This window comes from Trachypithecus francoisi, unplaced genomic scaffold (genome assembly GCF_009764315.1).
Source record: "Trachypithecus francoisi isolate TF-2019V2 unplaced genomic scaffold, Tfra_2.0 Lachesis_group16, whole genome shotgun sequence".
Taxonomy (NCBI): Eukaryota; Metazoa; Chordata; class Mammalia; order Primates; family Cercopithecidae; genus Trachypithecus; species Trachypithecus francoisi.
In genome coordinates this window covers 5,239,565-5,256,832 of record NW_022681461.1, presented here as the reverse complement: position 1 = coordinate 5,256,832, position 17,268 = coordinate 5,239,565, and the positions used below count along the sequence as shown (strand labels likewise).

Here is a 17,268-nt window from a genome sequence, read left to right as displayed (position 1 = left end):
TTAAGAACTCTCACTTTCTCTCTGAGCCTTTTAGATTTTATGATTCTTCTTGAAGACCAGACTGGTAAACAAGGTGTTGGAAGAAATTATAGACAGCTCTGGAGTCAACAGGGTTTTTGGAGTCAGTTGTGTAAGAGGCACCAAGAGTTCTTACTTGGGGAGGGAAAAACAATTGCTTACAATTCTGATGTAATAAGCTGATGAAAAGCTTTTGAAATTTTTATTATTTAATGGTAAATTCTAGCATATTCTATACCAACTTGTGTATGTATGCCTTTAGGAACATATCTAGTAGAATTGTGGGGTCAAAGGAAACTTATAAATTCTGATTGATAGTGGCAAATTGCCTTCTAACATAGTTTTACCATTTTACATACTGAGCACAGTTTTACATTTTTACTGTGAAGACTGATAAAAAAAAAAAAAAGACAGAGCAACCTTGTGTGTTCTAAAACATTTTTTAAAAATAAAATTTCCACTAGAGGGAGAGGTTTAGCTATCTGAAAATTAAAAAGTAATCTAAATAGTAAAACCCTCAATTTACAGAATATTGTTGTAATAAAGTTATATTAATATAATATTTGAACTAAACATGACCTCAAATCATGTTAATAGAATGTTAGAACACAATGATGACTTATAGTTTGTCTGGGTCAACCCTGTTATTTTATAAGTAAATGGATCCAGAGAGTTTAAATGATTACTCATGTTGGTGCAGCTATTGTTGTCCAAGGTGGTTGGGACATAGAGCTCTGTTGGCCAGATTTACTTTCTGGTGTTCTTAGTACTACATTTGTGAAGAGTTGTAAGGCCATCAGAATTAACATTTATCAGCTTTCCATAATCCAAGCAATATAGTCAATTAGATGGGTAGGAGTTTGTGGGGAAAGTGGCAGGTTAAGTATGTTTCCATAACTTCTGTCCCAATGAAATGAACAAAATTATTCAAAAAATAAGCAATTTTTTAAATGGAAGAGAATACAATTCCATTATCACAGGCTCCACAGGAAATCTGTTTGAGATTAATGACATTTGATTCTAAACACTGAAATCCGATACAGGGTGCTTCATAAGGGGTTTATAAGTTTTACAAAGTTAGGCTGGCCACAATGGCTCACGCCTATAATCCCAGCACTGAGGGAAGCCAAGGCAGGAGGATAGCTTGAGCCCAGGAATTAGAAGCCAGCCTGGGCAACATAGCGAGACCTTGTCTCTAAAAAAGAAAATTTTTTCTAATTAAAAAAAAATTAGCCAGGCTTGGTGGCTATATAGTCCTAGCCACTTGGGAGGCTGAGATAGGAGGATTGCTTGAGCCCACTAATTCAAGGTCACAATGAGCTGTGATTGAACCACTGCATTCCAGCCTGGGCAATAGACCAAAACTCTGTCTTAAAAAAAAAAAAAAAAAAAAGGACCAACTTAATGGCACCCTTTTCCTAAAGATCTCTACCCATGATCCTTCAGTTGTAGAGGAGAATGAGAACTGTGGGCTTAAATGGACCATAGTAGAAAGGAATGTGCTGCTGAGACTCATGTAGGGGCTTTGAGGTCAGATTGTTTATAAGGTCTCTTCCCTTATTTACCAACTGGGGAGAATTGACCTAGTTAGCAGTACCACAAGCAGGGGAGAGGTGGAAAAACAATATTTTGAAGTCAGCTTTTGAGTTGTTAAACAGGATTCTATAACCCAAACAAAAAAATTTTTTTTGCCTATCCTAATGGGTGAAAAGCTGAAATCTAACATGTATCTACACCAAGAGACCAGATGTGCCCCTGAGACTTTTTCTTTCCTTTTCGTTTCTCTCCTCTCTTTTTTTTTTCTGGTAACAGTTCTATTGAGATATAATTCACATACCATGTAACTTACCAGTTTAAAGTGTATAGTTCAGTGTTTTTTTTAAGATATAATGTATTTGGAATACAAGCTTTGTTTCACAAGTTTGTTATTTATTATTATTATTGTTATTCTTTTCGAGACCGAGTCTTGCTGTGTTGTGGAGGCTAGAGTGCAGTGGCGCGATCTTGGCTCGCTGCAACCTCCGCCTCCCAGATTCAAGCGATTCTCCTGCCTCAGCCTCCCAAGTAGCTGGGATTACAGGCGCCCGCCACCACGCCCAGCTAATTTTTTGTATTTTTAGTAGAGATGGGGTTTCCCCATGTTGGCCAGGATGGTCTCCAACTCCTGACCGCCTCGGCTTCCCAAAGTGCTGGTATTACAGGTGTGAGTCACCGCTCCCGGCCAAGAAACCCTATATTCTTTACCTGTCACCCTTCAATTCCCCCTTCTTTCACCCAACCACAAAGAACCAGTTTTCTCTCTATGGATTTGCTTATTTTGGACATTTCATAGAAATAGAGTTATATAATATGTGGTCTATGTTGTCTGGCTTCTTTTACTTAGCATAATATTTTCAAGGCCCAGCCCCACTTTGGCATTTATCATTGTAGAGATGGGGTCTCACTGTATTGCCCAGGCTGGTCTTGAACTTCTGAGCTCAGGTAGTCCTGCCTCAGCCTCCCAAAGTGTTGGGATCAGAGACATGAGCCACTATGTTCAGCCCTGTGTACGAGTTTTTAAGTGGACTTAAGTTTTCGTTTTGTGGGGATGTATAACCAGGAGTGGAATTACCAGGTCAAATGGAACTACCTGATGGTGACTAATGATGTTGAGCATCTTTTCATGTGCTTATTGGCCATTCATGTATCATCTTTGGAGACATGTCTATTCAGATCTTTGGCCCAGTTTTAAATTGGGTTATCTTTTTTAAAATTGAGTTGTAAGAGTGCTTCTGGAATTTATGTGTTGATTAGAAATGGTGGTAGGATGCCCACAGAGAGCTTACTTGAACTGCACCTTCTCCTGGTAATTTCTACCCTTCCCTCAAGTAGATGAAAAACTAAGCAGTGACTGTAAGCCATCAGTATCTCTTTCTCCAACAGCTCAGCATATTAAGGGGCAGTCAGATAGTATCTAGAGAAATGAGAAAGAGAGTCAAGGAGTTTCCACTCACTGTAGTCTTAGGAAATAGCAAAAATTGCTGGATTTACTGCTGTTTGTAACAAATAGGAGCCACAGAGTTCAGAGCACAAAGATGGAACGGGGCCGGATGTGGTGGCTCATGCCTGTAATCCCAGCACTTTGGGAGGCCAAAGCTGGTGGATCATGAGGTCAGGAGATCGAGACCATCCTGGCTAACACGGTGAAACCCCGTCTCTACTAAAAATACAAAAAATTAGCTGGGCGTGGTGGCGGGTGCCCGTATTCCCAGCTACTTGGGAGGCTGAGGCAGGAGAATGGCGTGAACCCGGGAGGCAGAGCTTGCAGTGAGCCGAGACTGAGCCACTGCACTCCAGCCTGGGCAACAGAGCGAGACTCCGTCTCAAAAAAAAAAAAAAAAAAAAGATGGAACGGAGTTCTTTCATCATCATATCGGGCAATGTGATTTAAAATCACGGCAAAAATGCTAACATAAAAAGGAAGGAAGTTAAGGAAATGCAGACAAATTCAGTTAAGAATAGTTAATCCAGGAAATAAAAGAGCATGTTGTATAAAAGCTGTTCTGACTCTCAAAGTATAAAGAAAATTGAGTAAGAGAAAAAGAAAGCTGAGAGAAAAAGAAAAGAATGAAATGATTATAGTACTGAAAGCTACATTATCAGTATAAGGGAATTGAATATGGGGGATATGCTTGAGAAAACTCATCTGTGAAAGCAATTGAAAGGAAGATAATAAATCTAGAAGACAGACAATGGAGAGCCAATATATGATTTTTCCAAAAACAAGAATAGCAACAAAAGTAAAGAGAAATTATAGGCAAATACATAATAGAAGAAATTTTACTAAAGTAAAAGGGAAAATCTGAATCTGCAGATCAAAATAGTTTAACAATCCCCATCACTGAGTATACAGTTGTTTTTGTTTTCTGTGATAAGTAGTACTGTTATGAATATACTTATTCATAGATCTTTGTCTTCATTTCTCATTACAGTGCTTAAGGATAGATTCTCAGAAGTTAAATTACTGGGACAGATTAGGAATATCTTTAAGATATGCGTTGTCACAGTGATTTCTAAAAGGGTTATGCTAGGTTTCAGTACATTTGCTAGGATTAACATTTTTAGTCTTTGCTCATTTGATAGGTAGAAATGGCATCTTGTCCGCCAGGTGCAGTGGCTCACGCCTGTAATCCCAGCACTTTGGGAGGCAGAGACCGGGGGATCACGAGGTCAAGAGATTGAGACCATCCTGGCCGACATGGTGAAACCCCGTCTCTACTAAAAATACAAAAATTAGCTGGATGTGGTGGCGGGCGCCTGTAGTCCCAGCTACTGGGGAGGCTGAGGCAGAAGAATCGCTTGAATCCGGGAGGCAGAGGTTGCAGTGAGCCGAGATTGCGCCGCTGCACTCCAGCCTGTCAACAGAGTGAGACTCCGTCTCCAAAAAAAAAAAAGGGGCATCTTATCTTGTTGTTTTAATTTACAGTTATTACTGGCGAGATTGAACTTTCTTTCTTTCTTTTTTTTTTTGGAGACGGAAGTCTTGCTCTGTCGCCAGGCTGGAGTGCAGTGGCGCGATCTCGGCTCACTGCAACCTCTGCCTCCCAGATTCAAGCGATTCTTCTGCCTCAGCCTCCCAAGTAGCTGGAATTACAGGCGCCCACCACCACACCCAACTAATTTTTTGTATTTTTAGTAGAGACAGGGTTTCATCATTTTGGCCAGACTGATCTCAAATGCCTGACCTCAGGTGATTTGCCCACCTCAGCCTCCCAAAGTGCTAATAGGCATGAGCGACCATGCCTGCTTGAGATCGAACATTTTCGTACATGTAAATTGTTTTCACTTCTGAATTTTTAGTTCATATCCTTTTCCTTTTCCATATCCCTTTGTCACGTTTATGGTAAATATTTAGCTCAGTTTATTGCTTCTCTTTTATTATAATTTAGTCATTTTTTTACTTTGCTATTTTGTGTTTTTATTTAATCGTATTTGCTAATTTTTTCTAATTTTGCTTAGAAAGTCTTTCTTCACTTAATAAATTAAAAGTTTGTATTTTCTCCTCATATTTTATTGTTTCAGTGTTTAATTTACATAAGTAATTCATTTGGAGTTCATTTTGGTTTTTGTTATAGAATAAGGATCTGACTTCATTCTTTTAATAACCAATATTTTTGGTTTCATTTCTTGATTACTGTTTCCTTTTATTTGGTGGCATTTCATTTTGCATATTTCAAAAGTATTTTTGTCTTTTTGAAGTTTACCATGCTTTGATACATAAATTTTTATCTTTATTTTAGAATAAGGAGAGATTATCTTCTGCTGTTACTGACCTCAACATAATAATGGAGCCCACAGAATGCTCAGAATTAAGTGAATTTGTGTCTAGGTAAGCTATTTAACAAACTTTTTTAGAGAAAAAAAGTAAATTTACACTTTACAGTTTTAAGTTTACCTTTTCCTTTTCTTAGTAAGTAAGTAGGTCTTCTCTGAAAGTATAACACCACTATTGTGGCTTATATTTAAGCTCGTATTCTCTATATCTATCATTCTTTCATTTAGTTTATATTTATTGCACATTCACTATGTGCTGGGTATTAAAATGTGAGCAAACAAAAGATACAATCCTCAGTCCTCATGGGATTGACAGTCTAGTGGAGAAGTCAGATATTAATCAAATAATGGCAGAAGTAAATATATAATTATGGCCATGCTACAGAGGAGAGTTACATAATGCTGTTGAAGTGTATATCAGGAATTTTTGTTTTTTATTATTTCTATATTTTGTTTTTAAATTAGTGATGGGGTCTCACTGTGTTGCCCAGGTTGGTCTCAAACTCCTACGCTTAAGCAGTCCTCCTGCCTTAGCCTCCCAAAGTGTTTATCAGGAATTTGACCAGCAAAGAGAACATGATATCATTTCCTGAAGCTTGAGCTGACATCGGAAAAATGAGTAGGTGTGAACTAACAAAGAGGGCATAACTTTGCTGAGCACTGTGCCAGCAGGGAGCACGGCATCTGTGAGCAGTTGACACAGGACCACAGTGGCAGGTGGAGGCAAGAGCCTAGGAGAATGGTGTAAGATGAGGCTAGGAAGTTAGATGAGGTCCATACTACCAGGAATTTGGTATAAAGAGTTTTATTACAGTCCCAGGACCAAGTGAAACTATTGAAAAGTTTTGAGCAGGGCCTGAGGAAAGCAAAAGTGTGGCATCCTAGAAAGAATTATTCTGGATGCTATAGGGAAATGGAATGAAGGGGTGCAATCATTGATACAAATGAGTCAATGACTAGTCTTTTAAAACTGTTCAGGCAAGAGAAGTTTGTAGTTTGGACTGAAATGATGGTACTTAGCTAGATGGATTTGGGGGATAATTTGGAAGCAAAAATCAGTGGGCATGGGATTGCTTGAGTAAAAGGGATTAGAGGTCATTCACAGGGGATGACTCTTTGATTATAGTGGTTCTGTCTGCTGTTAAGGGAAGGTTAGAAGAGGACCATTGTCAGGTGAGATTATGACTTTATTTTGGACATATGGGACTTGAGTGCCTTTGAAAACACTGAAATAAAAATGAGAAAGAGGCAGCACAGAAAAGGTGGGGGTGGGAGATATAGAACACTGGAATTATCTTCTATTGGGTAGGAATTCAAGCCTTGAGCAGGAATGACATTGCCTATGAAGGAATATAGAGTGAAAGTAGAAAAGGCCCTAGAACTGAGCCTTGAGGAATTCTAAAATATACTGACTGAATAGAAGGGAAGGATCCTGCAAAGGAATTAGAAAAGGAACTGTTTGAGAAGTAGGGAGAATACCAAGAAAGTGTTGTATCATGGCAGAGATCACATATTTCCTTTTGTTCAGACCATGGTTTGGAAGTAGCATCTGCTATTTGGAAATACAAAAGGAAGAATAGTGAGATATCTCTCTTCCTGTAGTAATGAGCATATTATAGTTACTTAATAAATATTTAATCTCAGCTTTTTGGGCAGTTTTTTAGACTGGGTTCCCATTTTGTGGAGAGTGACTGGTATTTTAGAAAGGGTACTGAACTGTAATCCCAGCACTTTGGGAGGCCGAGGCGGGCGGATCACGAGGTCAGGAGATCGAGACCATCCTGGCTAACACGGTGAAACCCCGTCTCTATTAAAAAATACAAAAAACTAGCCGGGCGAGATGGCGGGCGCCTGTAGTCCCAGCTACTCGGGAGGCTGAGGCAGGAGAATGGCGTAAACCCGGGAGGCGGAGCTTGCAGTGAGCTGAGATCCGGCCACTGGACTCCAGCCTGGGTGACAGAGCGAGACTCCATCTCAAAAAAAAAAAAAAAAAAGAAAGGGTACTGAACATAGGTCGGAAGACCTGGATTTTAGTCTAGATTCAATTACCTTGTGTAAGTTACTTCTCTTGGAGTTTCTTTCTTTATCTCAGATGTTATGCAATTTAAATGTTATATGCCTACTTATGAATTTATTTTTAGTTTTTCATTATAGATCTGTAGTTTTTCAGACAGGATTGGTATCTTCAGGTTTTGAAAAATATTTAGTCATTATTTTATTGACTCTTGTTTCTACCTTGATCTTCCCTTATCACAGTCTACCTTCACTTTAAATAGTAAACATTTCACATGTACTAGAAGAACAACAGTATACTTTCCATTTATTTTCCTTCAACTGTTGCATTATTATTGTCATACAATTGTCATATACTTTTACGTGTTTCAAATGTCTCAGGGCATTGTTACTATTTTTGCCGTAGACTGTCAATTATTTTTTAAAGCAATTAAAAATAAGACAAAACTTGTTTTGTGTTTTTGAGATAGAGTCTTACTCTGTCATCCAGGCTGGAGTGGAATGGCATGATCTTGGCTCACTGCAACCTCCGCCTCCCAGGTTCAAGCAATTCTCTTGCCTCAGCCTCCTGAGTAGCTGGGATTACAGGCATCCAGCCACCATGCCCAGCTAATTTTCCTTCTTTCTTTTTTTTTTTTTTTGGTTTTTCTTTTTTTGCATTTTTGGTAGAGACAGGGTTTCACCACGTTGACCAGGCTGGTCTTGAACTCCCGACCTCAAATGATCCACTATGGCCTCCCAAAGTGCCAGGATTACAGGTGTGAGCCACCATGCCTGGCTGATAAAACATGTTTTTGTATATTTATCTTCATTTTTTCATTTCCAACATTCTTCATTTCTTTTTTTTTTTTTTTTTTTTATCCAAAATGTGTTTATTGACATGGTTTCCCACTCATCTTGATTCAGAGTGCCTTTAGTGCTGCTTCCTCCTAAAGGAACATCCTTCTGTAAGCCTTGCTTTTCCTCCTGTAGGCTGGCAGAGGACAGTGGAGCAGCCAACACACAAAACTACCGTTTGTGCATGGCTAAAGACCGTGGTGATTTTATAGCATCCTGGGCATTTCACATCCATGAAGTAGGAATTGGGGCTCTGCACCAGGCGTTTCTTCTTGTGTTTCTCTTCTCCTCTTCTGGGGAGGGATGAAGGAGATCCTTTGCGAGAGGCATGTTCTCGTGTGGGTAGGTCGTCACCGCCGGAAAGCCATTCTTCATTTCTTTATGTTGATTCAGATTTCTAACTGCTATGCTCCTTCTTCCTTGAGAACTTCCTTTAACTTTTTTTTTTGAGACAGAATTTCACTCTTTTTGCCCAATCTCAGCTCACTGCAACCTCTGCCTCCTGGGTTCAAGTGAATTTCCTGCCTCAGCCTCCCAAGTAGCTGGAACTACAGGTGTGTACCACCACACCCGGCTAATTTTGTGTTTTTAGTAGAAATGGAGTTGATCAGGCTGGTCTCAAACTCCTGACCTCAGGTGATCCACCCGCCTCAGCCTTCCAAACTGTTGGGATTACAGGCGTGAGCCACCGCACCTGACCCTTTAACATTTCTTGCTGTGCTGGTCTGTTGGCCATAATATCTGTCAGCTTTTGTTTCTCTGGAAAGGTCTTAATTTTGCCTTCATTTTTTTGAAAGATATTTTTGCTGGCCATAGAATTCTGAGTAGACAGGTTTTTAAAAAATATATGTATTTAAACATACTCATTCATAATCTGGATTGCATAGGTTGTGACAAAAAGTCTGCAATGATTGTTATCTTTATTTTTCTGTATTAGTGTGTCTTGTGTGTGTGTGCTTGGGACAGCCTTAAATCTTTCTCTTAATTTTGCATTTTTGTAGTTTGTGCTATGTTTAGGGTATATTTGTGTGAAAATTATCAACCATGTCTTTTAAAGTATTTATTTTGCCCCGTGTCATTCTAATGACTATTTGACATATTGTCCCAGCATTTGGATGCTCAGCTCTATTTCTCTCATGCCTTTTTTCCTTTGTGTTTCAGTTTGGATAATTTCTATTAACCTATCTGCAACTTAATAGAGTCTTTCCTCTGTTGAAGTACTGTTTGCCAATGAGCCCATTTAAGGAGATCTTTATCTTGCTTTTAATGCTTTTTATTTCTTGTGTTTTCATATTTCCTTGTATGGATGTAACTGAGTTTGTTTATTCATTTACCGATTGAAGGATATCTGGGTTATTTTCAGTTTTTGGTGAATATAGCATATTATAGTTATATATACATTTTTTTTTTTTTTGAGATGGAGTCTCGCCCTGTCACCAAACTGGAGTGCTGTGGTGTGATATCAGCTCACTGCAACCTCCAACTCCCTGGTTTCAAGCGATTCTCCTGCCTCAGCCTCCCAAGTAGCTGGGATTACAGGCACGCACCACCACCCACAGCTAATTTTTGTATTTTTCGTAGAGACAAGGTTTCACCATGTTGGCCAGGATTGTTTCGATCTCCTGTATATATATATATACACACACACACATATATAAAGATAATATTATACACATATAAAGGTAATACACATATATAAAGGTAATAATATACACATATATATTATCTTTATGTATGTGTGTATATAACATATACATACATATATTGTCTTTATATATGTGTATATATATATATATACACACACACATACACGTGCATTCATGCCGCTACAAACATTCATATGCTATAAATATGTATATTATGTACACAAACACACATGTATATGCTGCTGTGAACATTCACTGGAGTTTTTGTGTGAATATAAGTTTTCTCTAGGGTACATAACCAGAGGTGGAATTGCTGAGTCATATAAGAGTATGTTTAAATTTATAATAAACTGCCAAACCATTTTCCAGAATAACCATACTGTTTTGTATTCCCACCAGTAATGTGTGAGAATGACTGTTAATATTTTTCTGAATTAATTTCTGATGGTCACCTAATTTTAGATGTAATAGTCTCAGGAATTTATTGTTAGAAAAAAATTTTGGAATTTTTATCCTAAATTTATCTTTATGTTCACTTTATACTTGAGAAGGAGACATTTGGAGTTATTTTTGTTTCCTGACTACTTCAGTTGAAATTGAAATGGGTTACTGCCAACATTTTATGAAAGAAATCCATGACATCTGTTTTAGATTTAGTGAAGTTTGGACTTGGCTTAGGAAAAATAGATAAATTACAGTCATTCTTACCGCTGTGAGAGCCAACACCCACACCCACACGCAAAATTTCTTTCTGTATGGAAAACTATTATGTGCTATAGTATAATATCCTTTATGAAGATGCAAATGGAAGAATGGAGGAATTGTGAATCTTTTAAAGTTCACTGTAAAAGAACAGTCTTTTCCTCTGTGTTTGTTTAAACTTGAGTCATCATAGCTTTTAAGATTATTTTCATGGCTTACTCCCTCATCACATGATTAAGAGTTTATTTTTTGCTCACTTGTTTGATGGAGAACGAAGTATCATGTCACTGTGGCCTTTAAGCGCGAATGAACTAATTTCTCCTCTTTATAGGCCCATACGCTTTGGAAAACAATTTTTTTCACATGTTAAAATACTTTTTAAAATAGTTATTAGACTGACTTTTAACACATAATCTCCAGTGTTCCCTGTAAAGTACATACTTATGCAGCTTTGTGTTAATTCAACTATTATTTTATGTTCTTTGTTTTCAGTGAATCTACTTGGTTTTTTTGTTCTACTGCCCTTTCTTGCCTTCCTTTAGATTATTTAATTTGTTTTCCTATTTTTTTAATTTGGCAAAATATTACAAAATCTACCAACTCAACCATGTTAAAGAGTACACTTCCATAATAGTAAATATATTCATTATGTTGTACAACCATCACCACTATCCATCAACGTAACTCTTTCCTCTTTTAAAACAGAAACTTTGGCCAAGTGTGGTGGCTCACACCTATAATACCAGTATTTTGGGAGACTGAGGTGGGCAGATCACGAGGTCAGGAGTTCAAATCCAGCATGGTGAACTCCTGTCTCTACTAAAAATACGAAAGTTAGCCGGGCATGGTGGCACGTGCCTATAGTCCCAGCTACTTGGGAGACTGAGGCAGGAGAATTGCTTGAACCTGGGAGGCAGAGGTTGTGGTGAGCCAAGATAGCGCCACTGCACTCCAGCCTGGGTGACAGAGTGAGACTCTATCTCAAAAAAATAGAAACTTTTTACCCATAAACAATAACTCCCACTTTCTCCCTCTCCCCATCCTCTAGCAAGCACCATATTACTTTTTGTCTGTGTAATTTTGATTACTCTAAGTACTTCATATAAGTGGAATCATATAATATTTGTCTTTTTTCTTTAGATAGAGTCTCGCTCTGTTGCCCGACTGGAGTGCAATGGCGTGATCTTGGCTCGCTGTAACCTCTGCCTCACCAGCAATTCTCCTGCCTCAGCCTCCCAAGTAGCTGAGATTACAGGCATCCGCCACCACGCCCAGCTAATTTTTGTATTTTTAGTAGAGATGGGATTTTGCCATGTTGGCCAGGCTGGTCTTGAACTGCTGACCTCAGGTGATCTGGCCATCTCGGCCTCCCGAAGTGCTGGGATTACAGGCATGAGCCAGCATTCCTGGCCAGTATTTGCCTTTTTTGACTGGCTTATTTCACTGAGCATAATGTTGTGAAGGTTCATCCACGTGGCATAAGTCAGAATTTCTTTTTCTTTTTTCCTTTTTTTTTTTTTTTTTAAATCACCACGTATGTAAGCTTTATTTGCACCATGTATATAAGATAGTCCTGGCCATGAGCCATGGCTCATACCTGCAATCCCAGCACGTTGGGAGGCCAAGGTGGGCAGATCATCTGAGGTCAGGAGTTGGAGACAAGCCTGACCAACATGGAGAAACCGCATCTGTACTAAAAATACAAAAATTAGCTGGGTGTGGTGGCAGGCGCCTGTATTCCCAGCCACTCGGGAGGCTGAGGCACAAAAATCGCTTGAACCGGGGAGGCAGAGGTTGCAGTGAACCAAGACTGTGCCACTGAATTCCTCTGGGTGACAGAGCAAGACACTATCTGAAAAAACAAAACCAAAACCAAAAAACCTAAGATATTTCTGTGAATCTGTCCCATTGAGAGAAGACAGGGCCTTTTCTCTCAAGCCTGTTACTTAAAGCGTGTGTGTGTGTGTGTGTGTGTATGTATGTGTGTATGGGGGTTTATTAAATATTCACTCACGTGATCACGAGGTCCCACAATAGGCTGTCTGCAGGCTGAGGAGCAAGGAGAGCCAGCCTGAGTTCCAAAACTGAAAAACTTGGAGTCCAATATTAAAGGGCAGGAAGCATCCACCATGGGAGAAAAATATAGGCTGGGAGGCTAGGCCAGTCTCACCTTTTCACATGTTTCTGCCTGCTTTATATTCACTGGCAGCTGATTAGATGGTGCCCATCCAGATTAAGGGTGAGTCTGCCTTCTCCATCCCACTGTCTCAAATGTTAATCTCCTTTGGCGACACCCTCACAGAGGCAACCAGGATTAATATTTTGTATCCTTCAATCTAGTTGACACTTAGTATTAACCATGACAAGTTCACCCCTTGTCAACTTGAACCCATACACATCTCCTAAGATCATACACAATCTTCAAATAAAGGTAATAATAATCATAATTATGCCTAACATTATACAACTATCCTTCATAAAACCAGAAACTCACCAATCCCCAACCCAAATACTATTACATAAAGTTAACAATACTTAAATGCTGATATGAAGTCAATAAATCGTATGTCACATGATAAAGGAAAAGAAATAAAATGAAGATACGTTCTTTTTTTTTTTTTTTTTTTTTGAGGCGCAGTCTTGCTCTGTCGCCTGGACTGAAGTGCAGTGGCGGGATCTCAGCTCACTGCAAGCTCCGCCTCCCGGGTTTATGCCATTCTCCTGCCTCAGCCTCCCGAGTAGCTGGGACTACAGGTGCCCGCCACCTCGCCCGGCTAGTTTTTGTATTTTTTAGTAGAGACGGGGTTTCACCATGTTAGCCAGGATGGTCTCGATCTCCTGACCTCGTGATCCGCCCGTCTCGGCCTCCCAAAGTGCTGGGATTACAGGCTTGAGCCACCGTGCCCGGCCGGAAGATACGTTCTTAATACGAGTGTATATATGCACAAATATGTTTTTAATGAAAGGAGAAGGAAGTACTCATGACAATTACAATGCCTGTTTCTGCAGCTGGTCACGTGGTCATAGCTGGTATGGATGACTACCTTCTTGGATTGGGCTGCTGTAGTTTCCCGTTAACCTTAATCACTGGGCATGGTAATACTAAGAGAAGCCCTGATGCATCTCCAGTATTCCATGCATACTCTTCCTTACCTCCGTTGTGAAGTAGCAGAATGATTTCATTTCAATAGTCTGGGTCAGTCACCCCAGCCAACACTGTAACTCCCTTCTTAGCCTGTTGACTTAAATGTAGGAGGAGCCCAAAGTGTCCAGGTGGCAATCTTAACTTCTAGTTTAGTGGGATCTTTGTTGTGCCTCCTGGTGGCAGCGTTTCTCCCTCTGGAACTGAGACCTCTAGGCCAGCAGAATGTAATGTCATAGGAACAGGAAGCAAACATTTTGCCAGTAGATCACTAGGGGTAATGGTGAGTGGTGCCACTTCAATTTCCACCCCTTCATTCCTGGACCCATGAATCTTGGCTATGGAAGAAACAGTACCACATATTGGATGCTGATCCAGAGCGTACATGGCCTTCTGGAGAACTTTGCCACAGCCTTGCAAAGTATTGCCACATAGTTGGCATTGTAATTGTGACTTCAAAAGGCCATTCTACCATTCTATCAATCAAGCTGCTTCAGGATGATGGGGAACGTGGTAAGACAAGTGAATTCCATGAGCATGCACCCACTGCTACACTTCTTTAGCTGTAAAGTGAGTGCCTTCATCAGAGGCAATGCTGTGTGGCATACCATGACGGTGGATAAGGCATTCCGTGAATCCACGGATGGTAGTCTTGGCAGAAGCATTGCATGCAGTATAGCAAACCCATATCTGGAGTAAGTGAGGACACTTACTCCAGTGAGTACAAACCTCTGCCCTTTCCATGATGGAATAGGCCCGATATAATCAACCTGCCACCAGGTAGCCAGCTGATCACCCCAAGGAATGCTGCCATATCAGAGGCTCAGTGTTGGTCTCTGCTGCTGGCAAATTGGCCTTGTCAGCCTTGGTGAGTGGAAGTCCTTGTTGCTGAGCCATGCATAACCTTCATCCCTGCCGCCATGGCCACTTTACTTTGTTCATGGGCCCACTGATCAATGATAGGGGTGGCTGGGGAAAGAGGCTGAGTAGTGGGTTATCCTATCCACTTGATTATCCATCCTATCCACTTAAAAATGCTAAAGGAAGGGGTCTTACTGTATTGCCCAGGCTGGTCTTGAACTCCTGCACTCTTGCTGTCCTCCTGCCTTGTCCTCCCAAAGTGCTGGGATTACAGGCATGAGCCACCACATGTGTCATTGCAAATCCATTTTATGCCACTTTAACTGAAAAAAAGTTGAAAAGACCTGTGTTTCTTTACAGCTGTGTCCCCTATCAGGGGAACCCACCCCCAATATTTCAATGTAGGTTCTTTCTATTTTCCATAAGTGTTGGCCGTCTGAGAATTAAAGAGAAAGAGTACAAAGAGAGGAATTTTACAGCTGGGCCACCAGGAGTGACATCACATATCGGTAGGACCGTGATGCCCGCCTGAATCTCAGACCAGCAAGTTTTTATTAAGGGTTTCAAAAGGGGAGGGGGTGTAAGAACAGGGAGTGGGTACAAAGATCCCATGCTTCAAAGGGCAGAAAGCAGAACTACTAATAAGGGTCCAACAAAGATCACAAGGCAAAGGGCAAAAGCAGAACTACTGATGCGGGTTTATGTTCAGTGGTGCACATATTGTCTTGATAAACAAACAACAGAAAACAGGATTCGAGAGCAGAGAACCAGTCTGACCACAAATTTACCAGGGTGGAGTTTTTCCCCACCCTAGTAAGCCTGAGGGTACTGCAGGAGACCAGGGTGTATCTCAGTCCTTATCTCAACCTCATAAGACAGACATTACCAGAGCAGCTGTTTATAGACCTCCCCCAAGGAATGCATTCCTTTCCCAGGGTATTAATATTCCTTGCTAGAAAAAGAAGTTAGCAATGTCTTTCCTACTTGCACGTCTGTTTATGGGCTCTCTGCAAGAAGAAATATATGGCTCTTTTTGTCCGACCCTGCAGGCAGTCAGACCTTATGGTTGTCTTCCCTTGTTCCCTAAAAATTGCTGTTATTCTGTTCTTTTTCAAGGTGCACTGATTTCATATCATTCAAACACACATGTTTTACAATCAATTTGTACAGTTAACACAGTTGTCACAGTGGTCCTGAGGTGTCGCACATCCTCAGCTGACGAAGATAACAGGATTAAGAGATTAAAGTAAAGACAGGCATGAGAAATTATAAAAGTATTATTTGGGAACTGATAAATGTCCATATTAAAATGAAAGCTTCACAATTTATGTTCCCCTGCCACGGCTCCAGTCAGTCCCTCCATTCGGGGTCCCTGACTTCCCACAACAATCCCCAGCCTTTTGAATTATTGATGTTACGAACTTGTATATTTATATGTTGTGCACCCCAAAATGTAAACTAATAATTCTTTCAAATGCGTTGGTTTGGCATCCACTTAGTTAAGAGTTGCAGGGAGCAGTAGCGATGGACGCTCTGGATCGAGTTGTAAAGCCCAAAACGAAAAGAGCCAAGAGATTCCTTGAGAAGAGAGAACCGAAACTCAATGAAAATATTAAAAATGCCATGCTGATTAAAGGGGGAAATGCAAATGCAACAGTGACACAAGTACTTAAAGATGTGTATGCACTGAAAAAACCATATGGTGTACTGTATAAAAAGAAAAATATTACAAGACCTTTTGAGGATCAGACATCACTGGAATTCTTTTCAAAGAAGTCAGATTGTTCTTTATTCATGTTTGGCTCCCATTATAAGAAGCGGCCAAATAATCTAGTAATAGGTCGTTTGTATGACCACCATGTGCTGGATATGATTGAATTAGGTATTGAGAATTTCGTCTCTCTAAAAGACATTAAGAACAGTAAATGTCCTGAGGGAACAAAACCCATGCTAATATTTGCTGGTGATGATTTTGATGTAACAGAAGATTATAGAAGACTAAAAAGTCTTCTTATTGATTTCTTCAGAGGCCCCACAGTATCAAATATCCGCCTGGCTGGATTAGAATATGTTCTGCACTTCACTGCACTGAATGGGAAGATTTACTTTCGAAGCTATAAGTTGCTGTTGAAGAAATCTGGTTGCAGAACACCACGGATTGAATTGGAAGAGATGGGACCCTCATTGGATCTGGTTCTGAGGAGGACACACCTGGCATCAGATGACCTTTATAAATTATCTATGAAAATGCCAAAAGCTCTCAAGCCAAAGAAGAAGAAAAATATCTCCCATGATACTTTTGGTACAACTTATGGAAGGATTCATATGCAGAAGCAAGACCTAAGCAAACTACAAACCAGGAAAATGAAGGGGTTGAAGAAGCGACCTGCAGAAAGGATAACAGAAGACCAGGAGAAAAAGTCAAAAAGAGTTAAAAAAAATTGATGGAACTTAGCCAGCCACTACTGTTTCATTGTGTTCTACTTAAGAGAATTATCAAGCGTCAATCCATTCAGTTTCTTATGAGATCTTATTATATATTTTTATAACATGATAATTTTACAATATTATGAACAGTAATATACTAGTAAAAAAAAAAATAAAATGCATTGGTTTTTAAAATTACATAGAAAATAATGTGGAGTCACAAATGAAAATTACATTAATACTAGCTTTTAGTCTAATTTTAATAAAATGTATTAGTCTGTAAAATCATATAGGAAACAAAAAGTAGAG

The 17,268-nt window shown here is 39.7% G+C and overlaps 2 protein-coding genes and 1 pseudogene across 4 annotated transcripts in view; 2 read left to right on the top strand and 1 right to left on the bottom strand.

Annotated features, from left to right (window-relative positions):
• Positions 1-17,268, top strand: part of CENPP (centromere protein P) — a 286,574-nt gene that overhangs the window by 17,840 nt on the left and 251,466 nt on the right. For both annotated transcript variants that reach the window (XM_033236781.1, XM_033236783.1), the window contains exon 4: positions 5,298-5,386. In XM_033236781.1, coding sequence (XP_033092672.1) covers positions 5,298-5,386 — 89 coding nt within the window. The remainder of the gene's footprint in view (positions 1-5,297; positions 5,387-17,268) is intronic.
• On the bottom strand, positions 8,197-8,539 carry LOC117098340 (annotated as a pseudogene). The gene has a single exon (XR_004443351.1). The product of XR_004443351.1 is annotated as a 40S ribosomal protein S27-like (transcript).
• LOC117098337 (ribosome production factor 2 homolog) lies at positions 16,026-17,138 on the top strand. The gene has a single exon (XM_033236779.1). The coding sequence runs from the start codon at positions 16,057-16,059 to the stop codon at positions 16,975-16,977; it is 921 nt and encodes a 306-aa protein (XP_033092670.1). The 5' UTR covers positions 16,026-16,056; the 3' UTR covers positions 16,978-17,138.

Coding starts and splice junctions, on each gene's coding strand:
- LOC117098337 (XM_033236779.1), top strand. CDS start 16,057: ATGGACGCTCTGGATCGAGTTGTAAAGCCCAAAACGAAAAGAGCCAAG.